The 15,456-nt window shown below is 34.2% G+C and overlaps 1 protein-coding gene across 1 annotated transcript; it reads left to right on the top strand.

Annotated features, from left to right (window-relative positions):
• Positions 1–6,517: 6,517 nt before the first annotated feature.
• On the top strand, positions 6,518–13,943 carry LOC111612993 (sodium/hydrogen exchanger 10-like). Its single transcript, XM_023354289.1, has 2 exons — positions 6,518–7,193; positions 9,610–13,943. The coding sequence occupies exon 2, from the start codon at positions 9,665–9,667 to the stop codon at positions 13,205–13,207; it is 3,543 nt and encodes a 1,180-aa protein (XP_023210057.1). The 5' UTR covers positions 6,518–7,193; positions 9,610–9,664; the 3' UTR covers positions 13,208–13,943.
• The last annotated feature ends 1,513 nt before the right edge of the window (positions 13,944–15,456 follow it).

Below are 15,456 nucleotides of genomic sequence, written 5' to 3'. Positions count from 1 at the left end.
ATTAAAACGTACCTTAGGTCGACTCTTGCAGAAGACAAGCTTTCTGATCTAGCCTTGCTGTCCATTGAAAATGATATAGCTCAGACATTATCGTAAGCAACGATTTAATTAAAATTTGTATTCCGGGTGATTTAAGTAGTTTATTATTATTGTTGTTATTAGGAGCCTGTAGCCTAAATAATTAAAAATTTTATAAGTATCGTTACATTAATTAGTGAACATAATAAATAAGTACCAGAACCAAAGACGATTATGCTTATTGATCTTATCAATGAATGTTGACTGAATTTTCTTTTACTAGTTAGAAAAATAATTTTTATAATGAGTGATCCCATTATAAAAATAATATTTGTGATAAATAAATGTACCTTAATCCTACATATTTTTTTCATTCTATATGAACTGTTCCTATTGGTACTGTGAGGAGTTCAGTGCCCACGAGTACGGCTGTTTTCAATCGACAAATTAGACAGATACAGTACTTAATTAATTAATTCGTTCTGAAGACACCCAAAAATGAAAAATATATACTTTCTTACTACGTTTATATATATATATATATAAATGGACGTGTGTGTCCCTATATTTCACTTTTCAGCCAAAATTACACATCGCCCATAAATGGTGTTTGTATGTGGTAGTAGCCCCAAGTCTCCATTCTTGCACTATGGTAGTTGCGTCTCGATAGCTATAAGGGCGCGGGAGATATGGGCTTGAAAGTGGTTGAAAGTGGAAGATTTTCTATTTCGATTTTAAAATGTTCGAACCGTTTTAAATTCGAATTCGAATTGGTTCGATTATAGAACGATTGTAAACGTTCCAGAAAATTTATCAAATTGAAGATAGTTCGTTTGACTGAACGTAAAAATTCTCTAATTAGTCTGGAAACGGGGACCTAATTCTTGCATTCTATGAAAACGGGTAAGATTGGCTATAATGTAATTATCTTAATATTCACTATCGTTAGTTTTTGCCCACAAATAAAAACCCAGCGAAGCGGGTCCTTGCAACTAGATTCTAGATTACTTAGAAAAACAGTCTTTTATATATATATAAAAACTATATTACATACAAATGTACGAACAAATAAAAACCCAGCGAAGCGGGTCAGCTAGTTGCAGCTAGTGTAATAATAAAAATACAAACATACACAGTTTTGCATTTTTATTAGTCATGTTTTTCCGTTTGAAAGGGTTAAAGAATCTGTCTGTCGATTGCTTTTCTCCCTTCTTTAGGATTTTTCGTAAGTAATTAATAGCATTGCAATTGTAGAAATCCCCAAGCCTCAACCTGGTTTGGATGCCATTCTAAGACCGTTGTTCTGACAACCTCCCACTTCTTCAAAGGATCTTTAAACAATAGAAGAATGTAAGTCCGTCGACCATTTCGGGTTGGAGATCGAATTAAACTTCGATTTTGACCTCTCCCGCGCCCCGAAGGGTTTCGAATTGTCATCAGGTGACGAGGAGAGACCAATCGGAAAGGGGAATCTGAGAGAAAACGGATAAAACCCGGAAATTCAAGGACGCGACGGCTTCTTCTCCCGAAAGTTCCAAGTGACGGACCTGTTGTTGTGTGTGTGTGTCTCGCACCCATCTTTGTCTCCATCTCCCGACCTCGGATCGACATCTTTCCATCAAAGGAAGTCGACCGCATCGTCCCGGAGTCGTCAAGACGTGATGGAATGATTCATTCGCGAACAAGGGACACTCCTTCAAAATGGGACTACCTTGGAAAGGAGAGGAAGACCCAGAGGCCGCAGCCGCCGCAGAACTTCCAAGATCGCGGAAAGCTTGTAAGCTTCTTTCGTGTTTAATAAACGGTTGTGTTGTTTGTAAACGAAGCATCTATCTCTGACTCAACTGCTTCCACATGTCGTTGATTGTTACCACTCGGCAGACCAAACGGCAAGGGAGACGATGACGATATATATCACATATTATCGTTCATTGAGTTTTTTTCTCCCTCCTCGGCCCCGACACAGAGACTTATCACAAAGCTACTGGTAACATTAAAATCATAGAAGATTGCATTCTGATGATAGAAGTGTCGTTTTTATGTTACCAGTAGCAGTGCTATAAGTCTGTTATCTCTACTATAGTATTTGAGATACAGTATTAGTTTTAATAGTTTTAAACAGATCTATTTAAAACCTTTTAAAGCAAGGACCAGTATATCTATCGACTATAGCTATGCTCTCAAGCAACGTTGCCACAATGAAATTTCAAAACGTACTGAAGCTCCTTCAAAAATTGTACTATGTTCCTTCAAAATGTACTACAGTAGAGCATCGATTATCCGACTCAATTAGGGACTGGAGTTGGTCGGATAATTGAAAAGTCGGATAACCGAAAAGTATGAAAAAATCCATTATTAGTGTAGTATATTATATCCCATGTAATTAGTATATTATCATAGTATATCGCTATTAACCTACTTCGTGTTGAATTTTCATCAATGTTAAGCCTAACAAAATTTTTTTTAAAATAATAATCGTCACTATTGTATCGTTAAAAATTAGAAAATTAATTCGCATAAATTTCAGGTTTTGCTATTCTAGATAATTTTGAATAAAAATCATTTGTTTCTGTGCAATTTTTCCTTACAAGCAGAAAACTTAAGCGATAAAAGTAACCAAATATATAAACCAACTTCTTCTCGCCGTAGAGTGACTCTAACGCCAGCTATCAGCAACCTGACACATTAATTCTACTTGAGAGCAGAGTTGCCATTCCTAGTACATTTGTACTTTTTCGAGTACATTTTGCCCTTTCGAGTATATTGAAAGTACACTTAGATTTTTAGTACATTTTGAGTACATTATAATATTTCAGTACCATTTATGGTACAAAATAATATTTCATGCCTTAACGAAAAAATTAGTTTAATAAAGTCTCACTAGTGTCACTGCTTGCTAATTTGATTTACCCAATCACAACATACACATGGTCTATGTTGGTGTACATCAACAACATATAGATAGTTGCACGTGCAAATGTTATGACTCAAGTGGTCCTCTTTCACACGTGTCACATTCTCACGAGAATCTTGACAAAATTTTTCACGCCACGTGATCCAAACAATCCAACTCTGTCAAACAAAAATATCGGACAGATAAGGAAATCAATGATTTTAAAAATTAGTTTAATAAAGTCTCACTAGTGTCACTGCTTGCTAATTTGATTTACCCAATCACAACATACACATGGTCTATGTTGGTGTACATCAACAACATATAGATAGTTGCACGTGCAAATGTTATGACTCAAGTGGTCCTCTTTCACACGTGTCACATTCTCACGAGAATCTTGACAAAATTTTTCACGCCACGTGATCCAAACAATCCAACTCTGTCAAACAAAAATATCGGACAGATAAGGAAATCAATGATTTTAAACTTTTGTCATCAATAATATCAAAATATCCATTAAGTCAGAGTCGAATTATTACACAAAAATATCATAAAATCTTTTTATGAAATATTTAATTTTAAAGTATTCATATTTAAAAAAGTATTCATGAATATGAATTTGAAATAAGCACAAAAATTGAGTATGATGGTATATTAATATTAAAAGTAACCAACCATAGAAATACAGTAGAGCATCGATTATCCGACCCCGATTAACCGTCACCTCGGTTAACCGACCGCGTTCTAGTCGGCAAATTCAAATGTCCGCTATGATGTGGGCTACAATATTTGGCTATGTCTTGGCTACTTTAATATTATTTTTACATGTTTTAGCTGGCAACACTGGCTCGACCATGAAAGGGAGCCAGTATTTAAACGAGGCTTAAAACTTGTTATAACGATTTTACTAACGGCGTATTAAAAGCGTTCGATTCGAGACGGCCTCCAATGTATTGAGTTTTCAGCTCTGAAACAGGTCTGTTCTTCATTCGCATAGATTTTGGTGTAAATAAATCATTATAATGATTATGATTATAATTCACATTTCAATCGTGTTAGTGATAAATTAAAAAACACAAATAATTTTAATTTTTCTTTATTAATTCATTATCCTGTTATATTGATGATTTGGAAAGTCTTTTTCATGTTCTCTTTCTCTAATTTGTTATACGTTACATATGAGAAATTAATGAGGATTCTTCCTAATGAATTGGTGTTCTTAAAGCTGAAAAATGTTTACAAGAAATTTTATTTTTTCGAATTTTTCTGCAGGGTGAAGTTGGTGACAGGAAATGAAGCCACGGAACTATCGTCAAGGTCTCACCCTTCTCTGTGAAATATTTGTTCCAAAAACCACGTAATGACTAGACAGAATTTCCATTACGGTAAAAACTGACATCGCCACATCTTCAAATAAACACATTTGCAAATACTTTATATCAAAAATTTTGTCAAAATTCACTGTATATGCATTCCGCTACAGACCATATAGTTTCATGGGCTAAATTATATCAGTGATGAAAGTGTAAGATACGAATTCAATGGTTACACTCAAGATCAGAAACGGCAAACCTTTTTCCGAAGTTGGGTCAAAATTGAATTTTTGAAGTTTAGCAATTCCAAATAGTGGGTTAAATATTTAAGTAATTTAAAAAAATATAAAAAAAATGCTTGCAATTTTACTTTGTTTTTCTGATGTATTTTGTCCCTGCTTTTATATTACATATGCAACGTTTTAAAATCTATCAAACATATTTTTTTTTATAATTTATAAAAACTAATACTTTCTAAACTTTCAATGCAAATTCCTTGAAATCGCGCAGGTCACGAGTTCGCCGTTACTGCTCTATAGGCTACTCTATCTCAACTAAGCTGATAGCGACGTAGATGACATTATGTCACAAAAATCACTGTAATAAGTGAACCACTAAAAAACGCTAATATACTTACAAACAATATTGTCCCATCAAAAGATTAATATACAGGAGTCCTTACATTATGAAATTTTTCATAATAAGCAACACAATAATACTTTGTTGGTCGGATGGCCGAGCGGTCAAGGTGACAGCCTACCGCTCTGGGGGGAATTGGGATCTAATCCGAACGGGTCGAAATTTCCCCATGAATGTTTTTGAGGGTGGTCCATCCGGATACAGATATATCGGGCCCTGTCCCTCACCATCCGGCCGCCCCATTGGGGACGTTGTACGAACTATAATGGGCTTGCTAAACGAGATCCTGTTAGTGTCCACAGAATGGAAAGTTAAAGAAAATTAATACTTTGTTATGAAAACAATTACACAGTGATAAAAGTTCAAATCATAAACGAGTAGGAAATTTAATTTTGTTCAAGACTGCCATATAGTGAGCATACTTAGCTTTAAAGATGTTTATGGGTGCCAGAGTTTTAGACTTCGATGTTTGTTTGTTGTTTAAGTTATAGCAACGCAAAACTTGGGTGATCTGCTTAGGGGAATGCCTTCCAAGAGGTCTTTTTGAGGAAAACTGGCCCCTATTTAGACTTTACAGACGTCGCCAGCCCGTCCGAGCTAGGCGCGAACCCACGACCGAACTCCCAGTGTTCAGGGAACGAAGACCGCTTGGCCACTGATGGGCCCCTTTAGATTTCGAATAACGATATTTAAAGAAATTAAACGAATATGCTTTAATTACAATAAATGTAAAATTGAAGAATTTTACATTTATTGTAATTGAAGAAAGGATGATCGGGTGATAAACCAAAAGAATGATTGAAAAAGATAGACGATAAATCGATATCGTATGATACGTTATGTGCCATTTTGTGCACTCTCATCCATGGTATAGATCCTTATTCCATAAAACATGGGAATATTAAATTTGAAAATCACTGAAAGATCATGTGGGCTATTGAATTTTTCTCAGTAGACTCGGTATACAATCGGGTTGTAGGATTATAACATTGATAGTATAAGGCAGGAGTGGCGAACCTATGACACGCGTACCCAAAGTGGCACGTTGGGAGAATCAACTAACACGTAACGTGTCATACGATTGTGGTTTTTCACCCATCTTTTTAAAATAATTCTTTCGGTTTTTCATCTGATCATCCTTTAATTCGAATAAATGTAAAAAAAGCTGATTAAAAATCAGCTTCTTTATTCCAATTAAATCATGTTCGTTTCAGTTCTTTAAATATTCAAAGTCAAAACTTCCGCATGCATAAATATTTTTAAAGATAATTATACTCACTATATGGCACGTGGATTCAAAAAGGTTCGCCACCCCTGGTATAAGGCAACATAATACACGAACAATCTGCCAAAGAGGAGTGCTTCCCAGTACGCTTTTCTATAAGAAACTGGCATCTACACAGGTATTAGACATGCGAAGAAAATCTGACAAAGTGACCAGTCCATTGGTGAAGTGCAAACCCACGTCCTGCCAAGTATTCGGTGGTTTTAACTGGTCCACCAAGTATTCGGTGGTTAAAACCACCGAATACTTGGTGGACCAGTGGCCCATCAGTGGTCGAATGTATTCGGCCACTGATGGGCATACAAGAGGATGGCTGAGCGGTTAAGGTCTCAGCCTAAAACTGAGGGATCCGGGAACAAATCCAGACGGTCGTAAAAATTCCCAGGTATTTTTTCATGGGTTATCTGTCTGAATAGGTCAGGCCCCATCCATCACTACGGCCGCTCCCAATGTGGCATTGTCGAACCCGTAATGGCTTGTTAAAAGGTCCTCACCACCCGGCTTCTTAGATGGCCGGATGGCCGAGCAGCCTACTTCTCTGGGGACCCGGAATCGAATTTGGTAAGGGTCGAAAAATCTCGAGGAATTTTACAGGGGTAGTCCGTCTGGATATGTCTGGTCCGTCCCTCATCACCCGGCCGCCCATTGTGAGCCTGGCCGAACCCATAATGGGCTTGCTAAAAAAGGCCCTTTTAGTGCCCACAGGGCAGAAGAGTTTAAAAACCGGCTACTTCTATTGTGTATCTGGCAAATCCACAATGGGTACGAAAAAAGGATCTCTTTCAACTTACAGTACTTGTTAGTGCTCTCGGAGAGGAACGAAGAAAATACCATAATATTAATATATATTATTTATTATTTTGATGAAAAACTTAATACGACACATCAAAATAAATCATGTACTTTTATTTATTTTAAAGGAATTTTCAAAATATTAATGACAAATACCATAATTTCTACAGATATGCGATATCACGAATATTGATTTAGAATTATTCGTATTTTCGAACATTATTCTAAATTCAACTGAAAAATGAGAGATTTCGTAAGTTTTTATAATTTACATGAAAATTCTTAAAAATCGTACATTTTAATAAGTAAAATTTTTAATTTTACAATTCATTTTAGTTATTTTAAGTTTTCTCACAATTAATCAATAAATTTGAAAAGCAATTAGATTAGATTTTCGATGAAATGAATACTTAATTTATGTTTTCAAGAATTTTAAAATATTATAACTAATTGGCTAATTTACAATTCTAAAAATTAGAATTCATTAAAAATATGACTATCAAAATATCAAAATTATCATAAAATTCAATTTTCAAAATCAGAATAATTTGTTCAAATGTTTTGTGAAAAAGTTAACATAAATTCGAATGCTTTCAAATTATGTTTTTTTAACTCTTTTTGCGCGGTGGGCACTAAGAGCCCATTACGGTTTCGGATAGTCCAAAATGGGGAAACGGGGTCCTACATATCTGGAAGGACAATCCCAAAAATTTCCTAGGATTTGTCCGGATTTGTTCCGGGTCTCCTAGAGCGATGACACCCAAACTTCTCGGCTATGCGGTCCCCATATTCTGAAGTTTAGAATTTATTAAAATCACATTATCTCTATTTAATTACATAATAATTTTAAAAACTTGTCTATAGAGGAATTATTCTTATTTCTTATTTTGAATTTTGTAACTTCTAATTATAATTAACTAGCTGTTACTCGCGGCTTTACCCGCGCAGATTTTGCAAGCAAACCCCATTTATATTCAGTATTTCAACAACCATAGTAATCGTTATATAACACCTACCACTGAGAATGATGAGAATTGCCGAGAATCAAACGAACTATTTTCAATTTGATCAATTTTCTGAAACGTTTACAATCGTTCTATAATCGAACCAATATGCAATAACAAATTCGAATTTAAAACGGTTCGAACATTTTTAAAATCGAAATAGATAAAAATATTTACAACAATGTCTGAAATGTTATTAATTTAATACACCTAAGTACTCGATGGAGACTAAATGCTCTCCCTCTCCCGCCCGTGGGGGAATTTCGAAAAATCCCTTCTTAGTGTGCATTGCCATGGCATAGCCTACTAAAACGCAGATAAAAACAAAAAATCGCATCTAAAATAGTGCAGTAGAAGCCGTTCTTCCGGTTAAACCTTAATCCTCTTCCTCCCCCCGCGGAGGAATTTCGAAAAATCCCTTCTTAGTGTGCATTTCCATGACGTACCCTAACTGTCTACCAAATTTCACCTCTAGGTTAAGCGGTCTGCTCTAGACGATGATGAATCAGTGAGTGAGTGAGTCATTCATTCAGTCAGTCAGTCAGGACAAGCAATTTTATATATTTAGATGATGAGTGCATTTGAAGGATTTAAATAAGCGAATCATTAAAATTTAAAATTTCTTCTTTCAGCTAAATTTTTGCAATATAACACTAAAAGAATACACTTTATATCAGTGTTGAACAATCTTTTCTGTACACGGGCCGCATATATTTTTTCTTACAAAGTTTCTTACAAGTTTTAATTAAGCCTGCCGAGTACTATTACATATTATACTATAATATGTAATATTACATATTACCGAGTAACATATTACACTAGGTACTGAAATAACACATGTTAATGATAAGCAAACTAGTAATATACAATTTATTCTCATCTTTTCATTGGTCAAGTTGTTTTCTGTTAACTGGACTCCATTCAATCCAGCTTTAGAAAAAACGATGTTTAATTTCACATTTTTTACAGATAAACCTTATAAACATATTCATTGTAATATTAAATACGTGTGAATTACGAAATAAAATATCGATTTCGCTAAAAATAGTAGTAAAATGACTGGCGCCCAGTTAACAGATAATTACCGAATGTTTTCATCACGAATATCGATCGGCTTAATTAGGGTTGCATAATGGCAGGAGACTGAAAACGGGAAAAATTACGTCACCAAAAACACGGGGACCGCGGGTTGCTTATAACTGCTTGAAATTTTCCGCATCAATCATATAAATATAAAAGTTCTCAAACTATTCTTAGACTTCGTTATTAACAATGTAAATAATTTCTAAATACTGTACCGCCTTGAAAAATACTGCTCAATTGCATATTTTCAAATGGGAGATTATTATTTCAGTTACGGGAAAATAATTTTTTGTCTGAAATTTCAATTGCAGACTAAGGAATTTTTATAACTAAACTAAACAAAAATCGTTTAAAAAGGTTAAAATGTACCAAAAAGAAGCTAATATCTCATTGAGATTTTTCGAATGATTTTAATAAATGAACGATTTTTCATTCAGATAAAACCCATTATTAATTTTCAATAATGAAAATAAATATTTAAATTAGTATTAACATTTACTTTGCTTAATTTATTTTATTTGATATATATATTATTTTTTATTAAATATTTCCTATTAAAATGTTTACTTACTTCCAACTTAGACTGGATATTATTCAAAGAAATGAAAAATAGAAGTGAAAAAGAATAATTTTCGCAATGAATTCGTCATTGAAAGGAACGGAATCTATAATAACTCAAAGCTGTTTTCAACCAATATCAGACGAAAACTGGAAAATTTTTTATAATGTTATTCTAATTGCAATTGTGCTCTTATTAAGTTGTTTGATTGTTGCCTTGGTTAAAAATATCGTCAACCTTCCTCATACAGTAATATTCATTTTTGAGGGAATAATTTTCGGCTTGATTATCGAAAATATAAATGTCGGATTAAAAACGAATGATATTTTTCGTTACGTGCTACTTAATCCTGTAACCATTTTACAGCTATTTCTGCCATACTTAATTTTCGGATCGACATTTATGTTAGAAACTGATTTGTTCCTTTCTGTAGCTAACTGTTGTGTAATTCTAGGAATTCTAGGATTTATTTTGTCTACTTGTATTATGTATATATTTGCACTTTATTTACATCCTATTTATATGTGGAATCAATTAATTACTGTAGGATTTGCCGCCGTCGTGTTTATTACAGATCCTTTTTTTATTGGTCACACTCTAAAGAACGAAAGTGGAGAAATGAAATACATGTGCACCATATTAGAAGGAGAAGGACTTATTAACAATACGATTGCATTGTTAATATTAAATTTATATAATATAATTATGAATGAAAGTTGTAATTCCGAAGATATATTTTTTATAACCGTCAAAATCATCTTAAAGTCATTGTTATCAGGATTCGTTTTCGGTAAAATAGTAAATTTTGGATTACACATGACTAAAAATGACACCATCACTGAAATAACCATTTATTTAACGGTACCATACGTGGTATTTTTCTTTAATGAAGATATTTTAAACGGAAATGGCTTTTTAGCTGTTTTTGTGGCAGGATTTATTATTAGTAGAGGCAAAGATAGCTTACCCCCTGATGAATTAGAAGCAGTGAAAACTTACTGGAAAATGTTGAATTACATTTTTGATACGTTCATATTCATCATAATTGGAATATTGATAGTTCAGCTTTTTTTAAATCCAGTAATTAGGTTTGAAATCGAATCTACAACCTCCGAAGATATTTGGGTAATTCAAAATTATATTTTACTTCAACTCATTAGGATGGCAACGATCTTAATACTTTATCTAGTGTTTAAGAAGTTTGGATACGATTTAAAATGGAAAGATACCATCGTTTTAATATGGGTTTCGACTAGAGGAATTGTTTCTCTATTATTAAGTTTGTACATATCTTTCTATTACGGTTTTGACGATTATCGAATTGGAAAAATGCTATTTCAAGTCGGCGGAATTTCGTTTTTAACACTTTTCAATCATATCAGCGCAAGATATTTACTAAATATCATAGGTGTGAGCACTGTTTCATTACCGGGAAGAGCCAGGATGATTCATGCTGTAACGCATTTGCGTAAAATAATTGCCAAATCAATTAAAGTACAACATTTAGATCAATTTATGTCGGTTGCAAATTGGCAATGGATAAAACATCACACTTACATCGAAGATCCATATAAAAGTACAAGTGATCAGCTAGAGGCCATTTCTTATTTTAAACCTCGAACTATCACATGTTCGGATTGCTTTCACAATCAACCCGTAATTCTCACTAAAGACGAACAGGAAGAGTTATTAAAAGAATTGAATATTCGAGCTCTAAAATCGGCCAAAATTTATTATTGGAAACAATTCAACATGGGATTAATCCGGAGAGAAACTGCAAGATTAATGGCATCATTGGCATCACGAGAGCTTTCTAGAAAAAATCCCCGATATTTAGACGCGACTGTTGTCATAAAATTTATGATCCGAAACGAATTATACGATTTATTAGGGGATTATGCTAAAAGATACATTAGATCGATCGACAGATATATAGGGAAAGAAATAATAGAAGATAAAGGAAAACGTAAAAATGAATCTGCAAGAAGAATGATTTATTCTACTAATTATGAATACATTTTGCACGTTTTACTTATTTTACCATTTATTATGGTTTTGATTACTTCCATAACAAATTTTAAAAGTTTGAAATTCATTCAGAAGTCGACAAAAATATTTATTCCTTGCGCACAAATCCTTGTATTAATCACGGATTCCTTTCTCCGTATACGAATTGTTGGTTTCAAAACTTACGTACAGAGCCACATTAATCAATTAAGTATATTTCTGATAGTGGTTAATGTTTTGTTAATTATAAAATGGTTCCTTTATTATAATCAAAAATATATGATATTCTTTGAATATTTCTACTATTTTGTTATGTTTCGTTTAATTCTGATAGTTAAATTAATCTGCATTTGCGTGAACGAAATTGCTGTTTTTAGTATAAATTCTGCTATGCATCAAAATTTCGATATGGCCCTTTGTTTTCTGTTAGCAGAAGAAGAAAATATTAAAAAAGTAGAATTTATGCTAGAATATACACAGTTGGTCAATGCTTTAAAAGAAAAAATAAATAGAAATAAGCGGATTATTTTAAGAGAATTAATGGAAATGCAACATATGTATCCAGTTTCGATTATTGCAGCTAAAAGAAGATTAGCATCTCGAAGAATTTTGTTCAATGGCTTGCAAGCAGTAATTCAAATGAAAGAAGATGGAATTTTGGGTGAATATGAATACATTAAGCTATTAAATATTATCGAAAATAAAACGAGGAATTTATTAGCAATACCATCGTATAAAAATTTTATCGTAAAACCAACAGTTATTCTGAAAAACGTTAAATGGATTACAGGATCGGAAAAACTTGAACATTTTTGCAAACTTGACTATGATGTATGGACGTTTACCTCGGGAACAATTCTACATAAATTGGATAAATATGCTTCAAATATCTACATAATCGTATCTGGGATCGTTAAAGTCATAGGAACAAGTCAATATCAACAAAGTAACTTATTACCATTTACAAATTCTTTCTTATATTTTTATGATAATGGTTCTTTTGAAGATTATTTGTCCGTCTGCGAAACTTTAGGTCTAATCGGTATTTTAAACAATGCAAAATCTGTCACCGAAACAATATGCGAAACAGACGTAACTGTCATAATCATATCACTCAGTAAAATGAGATACTCTTTTAGAAAATTTTCAGATCCTCCAAGTTTGCAATACGAAATATGGAGGTTCGTGGCGTTGCAAGTAGCTTTGCCCCTGTTGATTCGTAATCCCTATTATAAGTTCTTGTCCATTGAGAAATTGAAGCAAATTCTGGAAAAGGCTATCATTCCCGATCTTTATGGATATCATGATATGGTTTTAAGTGATGAAATATTAGATGCTATACTAATCCAGGGAAAAGTTAAAACAAAGATCACGGGAGAAGTATTTCGAGGACCAATCTGTCTCCCTCGATACGTAAAACATCTATTATTTAATGATGTAATTTACGATCGAGATCGAACAATACTGTTATTATTGACTGTAGAAGATTTCGCTTTACCGGACGAATTAGATTGGTCTGGAAACGATGGTATTTCAAAAAAACGTTCCCTTTGTCTGACGCATCTACTTGAAGAAAAACTGTTAGAGGAAATTTCACCAAATAAAAATATGTGAAATAATATGATGTCGTAATAAAATATTTAATGTTAGAAGTTTTGTTATTTTTCAACAATAAAATTCAATAGCACCATCTCCATAATTCTGCTATTCTGGGAGCGTAATCGGTATTAGATTCGATAATTTTCTAAAACATGGGGTGAGGGGAGTAAGTAAATATAGCAGGGGCAAAAAGAAGCAAGTAGGCGGCAGGGAACGTTGAGGCAGGGTGACCATAGGTAAGGATTGGGGTCACTGACAACCATTCACGAAAAGCTTCGGTCGGCTCATCGGACGCATGCGTCCATCATCGTTTCGTCGGAGTCATAGTCTCAGGTGCTGCATACTCCATATGAACAGAGAATAGAATAGAATAGACAACCATTCACTTTCCTCTGTTAAAACGGGTAAGAAGAAACATCGCGTTTAATGGTTTCTAGATGTGGAGAACAATGTACGGTAAGGATACAAAGTATGAGGTTTATAGAAAAGTTTTCTAAGAATATTTCTAAACCTTTCTTACACAAGGAGAAATGGGTTAGGAGGCATTGGGTATAAGTTTATGGAACTGAAGGGGCGGTAGCTCAAGTTTGAGAATCACTGTTCTAGATGTATTGGAAACATTTGTCTGACGGGTATATAAGGGACGCTTATTTGTCGATGGGGAGTCAGTCTAATTACTAGACTGAATTTCCGATATATCTGGCATTCAGCAAGTTTCCGCACAGTGTTACCACCCGTCCGGTTTTCACCCGGACAGTGAGTGAATTCCCGGACTGTCCGGGTGAACTATTAATTTTGTCCGGGAATTTCGTAGAAATTGTGAAATTACGATGAAACAAAGTTATTGCAAATATTTTTACTAAATTTACACTATTTATGAAAGAACTCACACTCACTGAAACTCATCTGCAATTCTGCCATGTTAGCCTGTTTACGCCAACGTGTGGCACACAACCTGTCGACCTTTTTTTTTCTATTTTTTGTTTTGCATGTACGATCTTACACGTCTCTCCAATATCCAATAGAGCTAAGTCAATCTGTACCTGTTCTTTCTTAATTTAGGTTACTCTTACGCAAGTTCGTAGTCCCTAACTGTAACTGATTTAGAACCGCCATGCATATTATTCTTCGCATTGTAAAATGACATTGCGCATGCGTCAGGAACTTCTGTTCGAACAAACTTAATCTGCAGTCCGGGTCAGCGATTTTCAAAAGGTGGCAACACTATTTCCAGATGTGCCAGATATGTTAATACTGAAATAAAAACGCTTTGCGAAGATTTTCTGAATTTTGTTCATATATCAAATTTAACCAGGGCAAGACCATCTGACCTAATTTTGAGCAGTCTCTGATCGTTCGGCATCGACACGGCATATCTTCGTGGTCAAGGATTTGATGGGGCTACAGCGATGCCCAGTGCCTTCAACGGGGTACATGTTTCTCGGGTTATCAACTTGCAATTTGAATGAGCGGCAGTGTCCAAGGTTTGTAAAGTTGTAGATATTCGAAACTATCGGCGTTATTCGTAAAGTGGTCGATTTCTTTAGTCCACTAAAACGAAAAGATGTTTGATTTTCGATTTCCACCATAAACGTTAAAACTTTCAAAAGAAGCTGTAAGACACGCTGGATTAAAAGATACCATTTCTTTGAGCTTTTGATGCCAATTTTGGAGTCTAAATAAAATTGTAAATTGGAGATGCAGATACATCATGAGATGCAACACCACTAAAGAACGCAATTTTTACTATCATTGCTTATCAAGTGTTCGGAATTGCTCTTCCGCTTAGTAAATACAAAAAACAAATACCAACCTTTAGTCTTCTTTAATTAAATATGGCGACTACTACGCGGAGGAAACTCTACGGATGATGCTGACAATCAGTTTCACCAGATCTTTGAGGAAGCGAATGGCTTGGAGGTTTCGTGAATATTCCCAGAATTACAGGCAGGCAAAAGCGTCCGAATCATACCTTCATGCGCCTGAAGATTACTATTGTATCACAATTTAAAATTCCGTTTATAGAACTTTTTGTTTCGAACGAATCTATGCTCCATTTCGGAAACAGTGATATATTTAATGGATTCCAAGTACTACTTCCATCTTCAAATTTCTTTCCAGTGAGGAAGAAAGGGAAATTTAACACTTCTAAGATCGTACGCTACCGATCTCAACGAACCTTCTCAGACATGACTGCCGAATTCAAATTAGAGAATGAGAAATGTAGAAAATCTTCCATATAACACAGCAATGGATGCGCAGCT

The sequence above is a fragment of the Centruroides sculpturatus genome, unplaced genomic scaffold, assembly GCF_000671375.1.
Source record: "Centruroides sculpturatus isolate CEXI.00-Female unplaced genomic scaffold, Cexi_2.0 scaffold1843, whole genome shotgun sequence".
Lineage (NCBI taxonomy): Eukaryota > Metazoa > Arthropoda > Arachnida > Scorpiones > Buthidae > Centruroides > Centruroides sculpturatus.
Note: the sequence above shows the minus strand (reverse complement) of the source record. Positions and strands in the feature narration are given on the sequence as shown.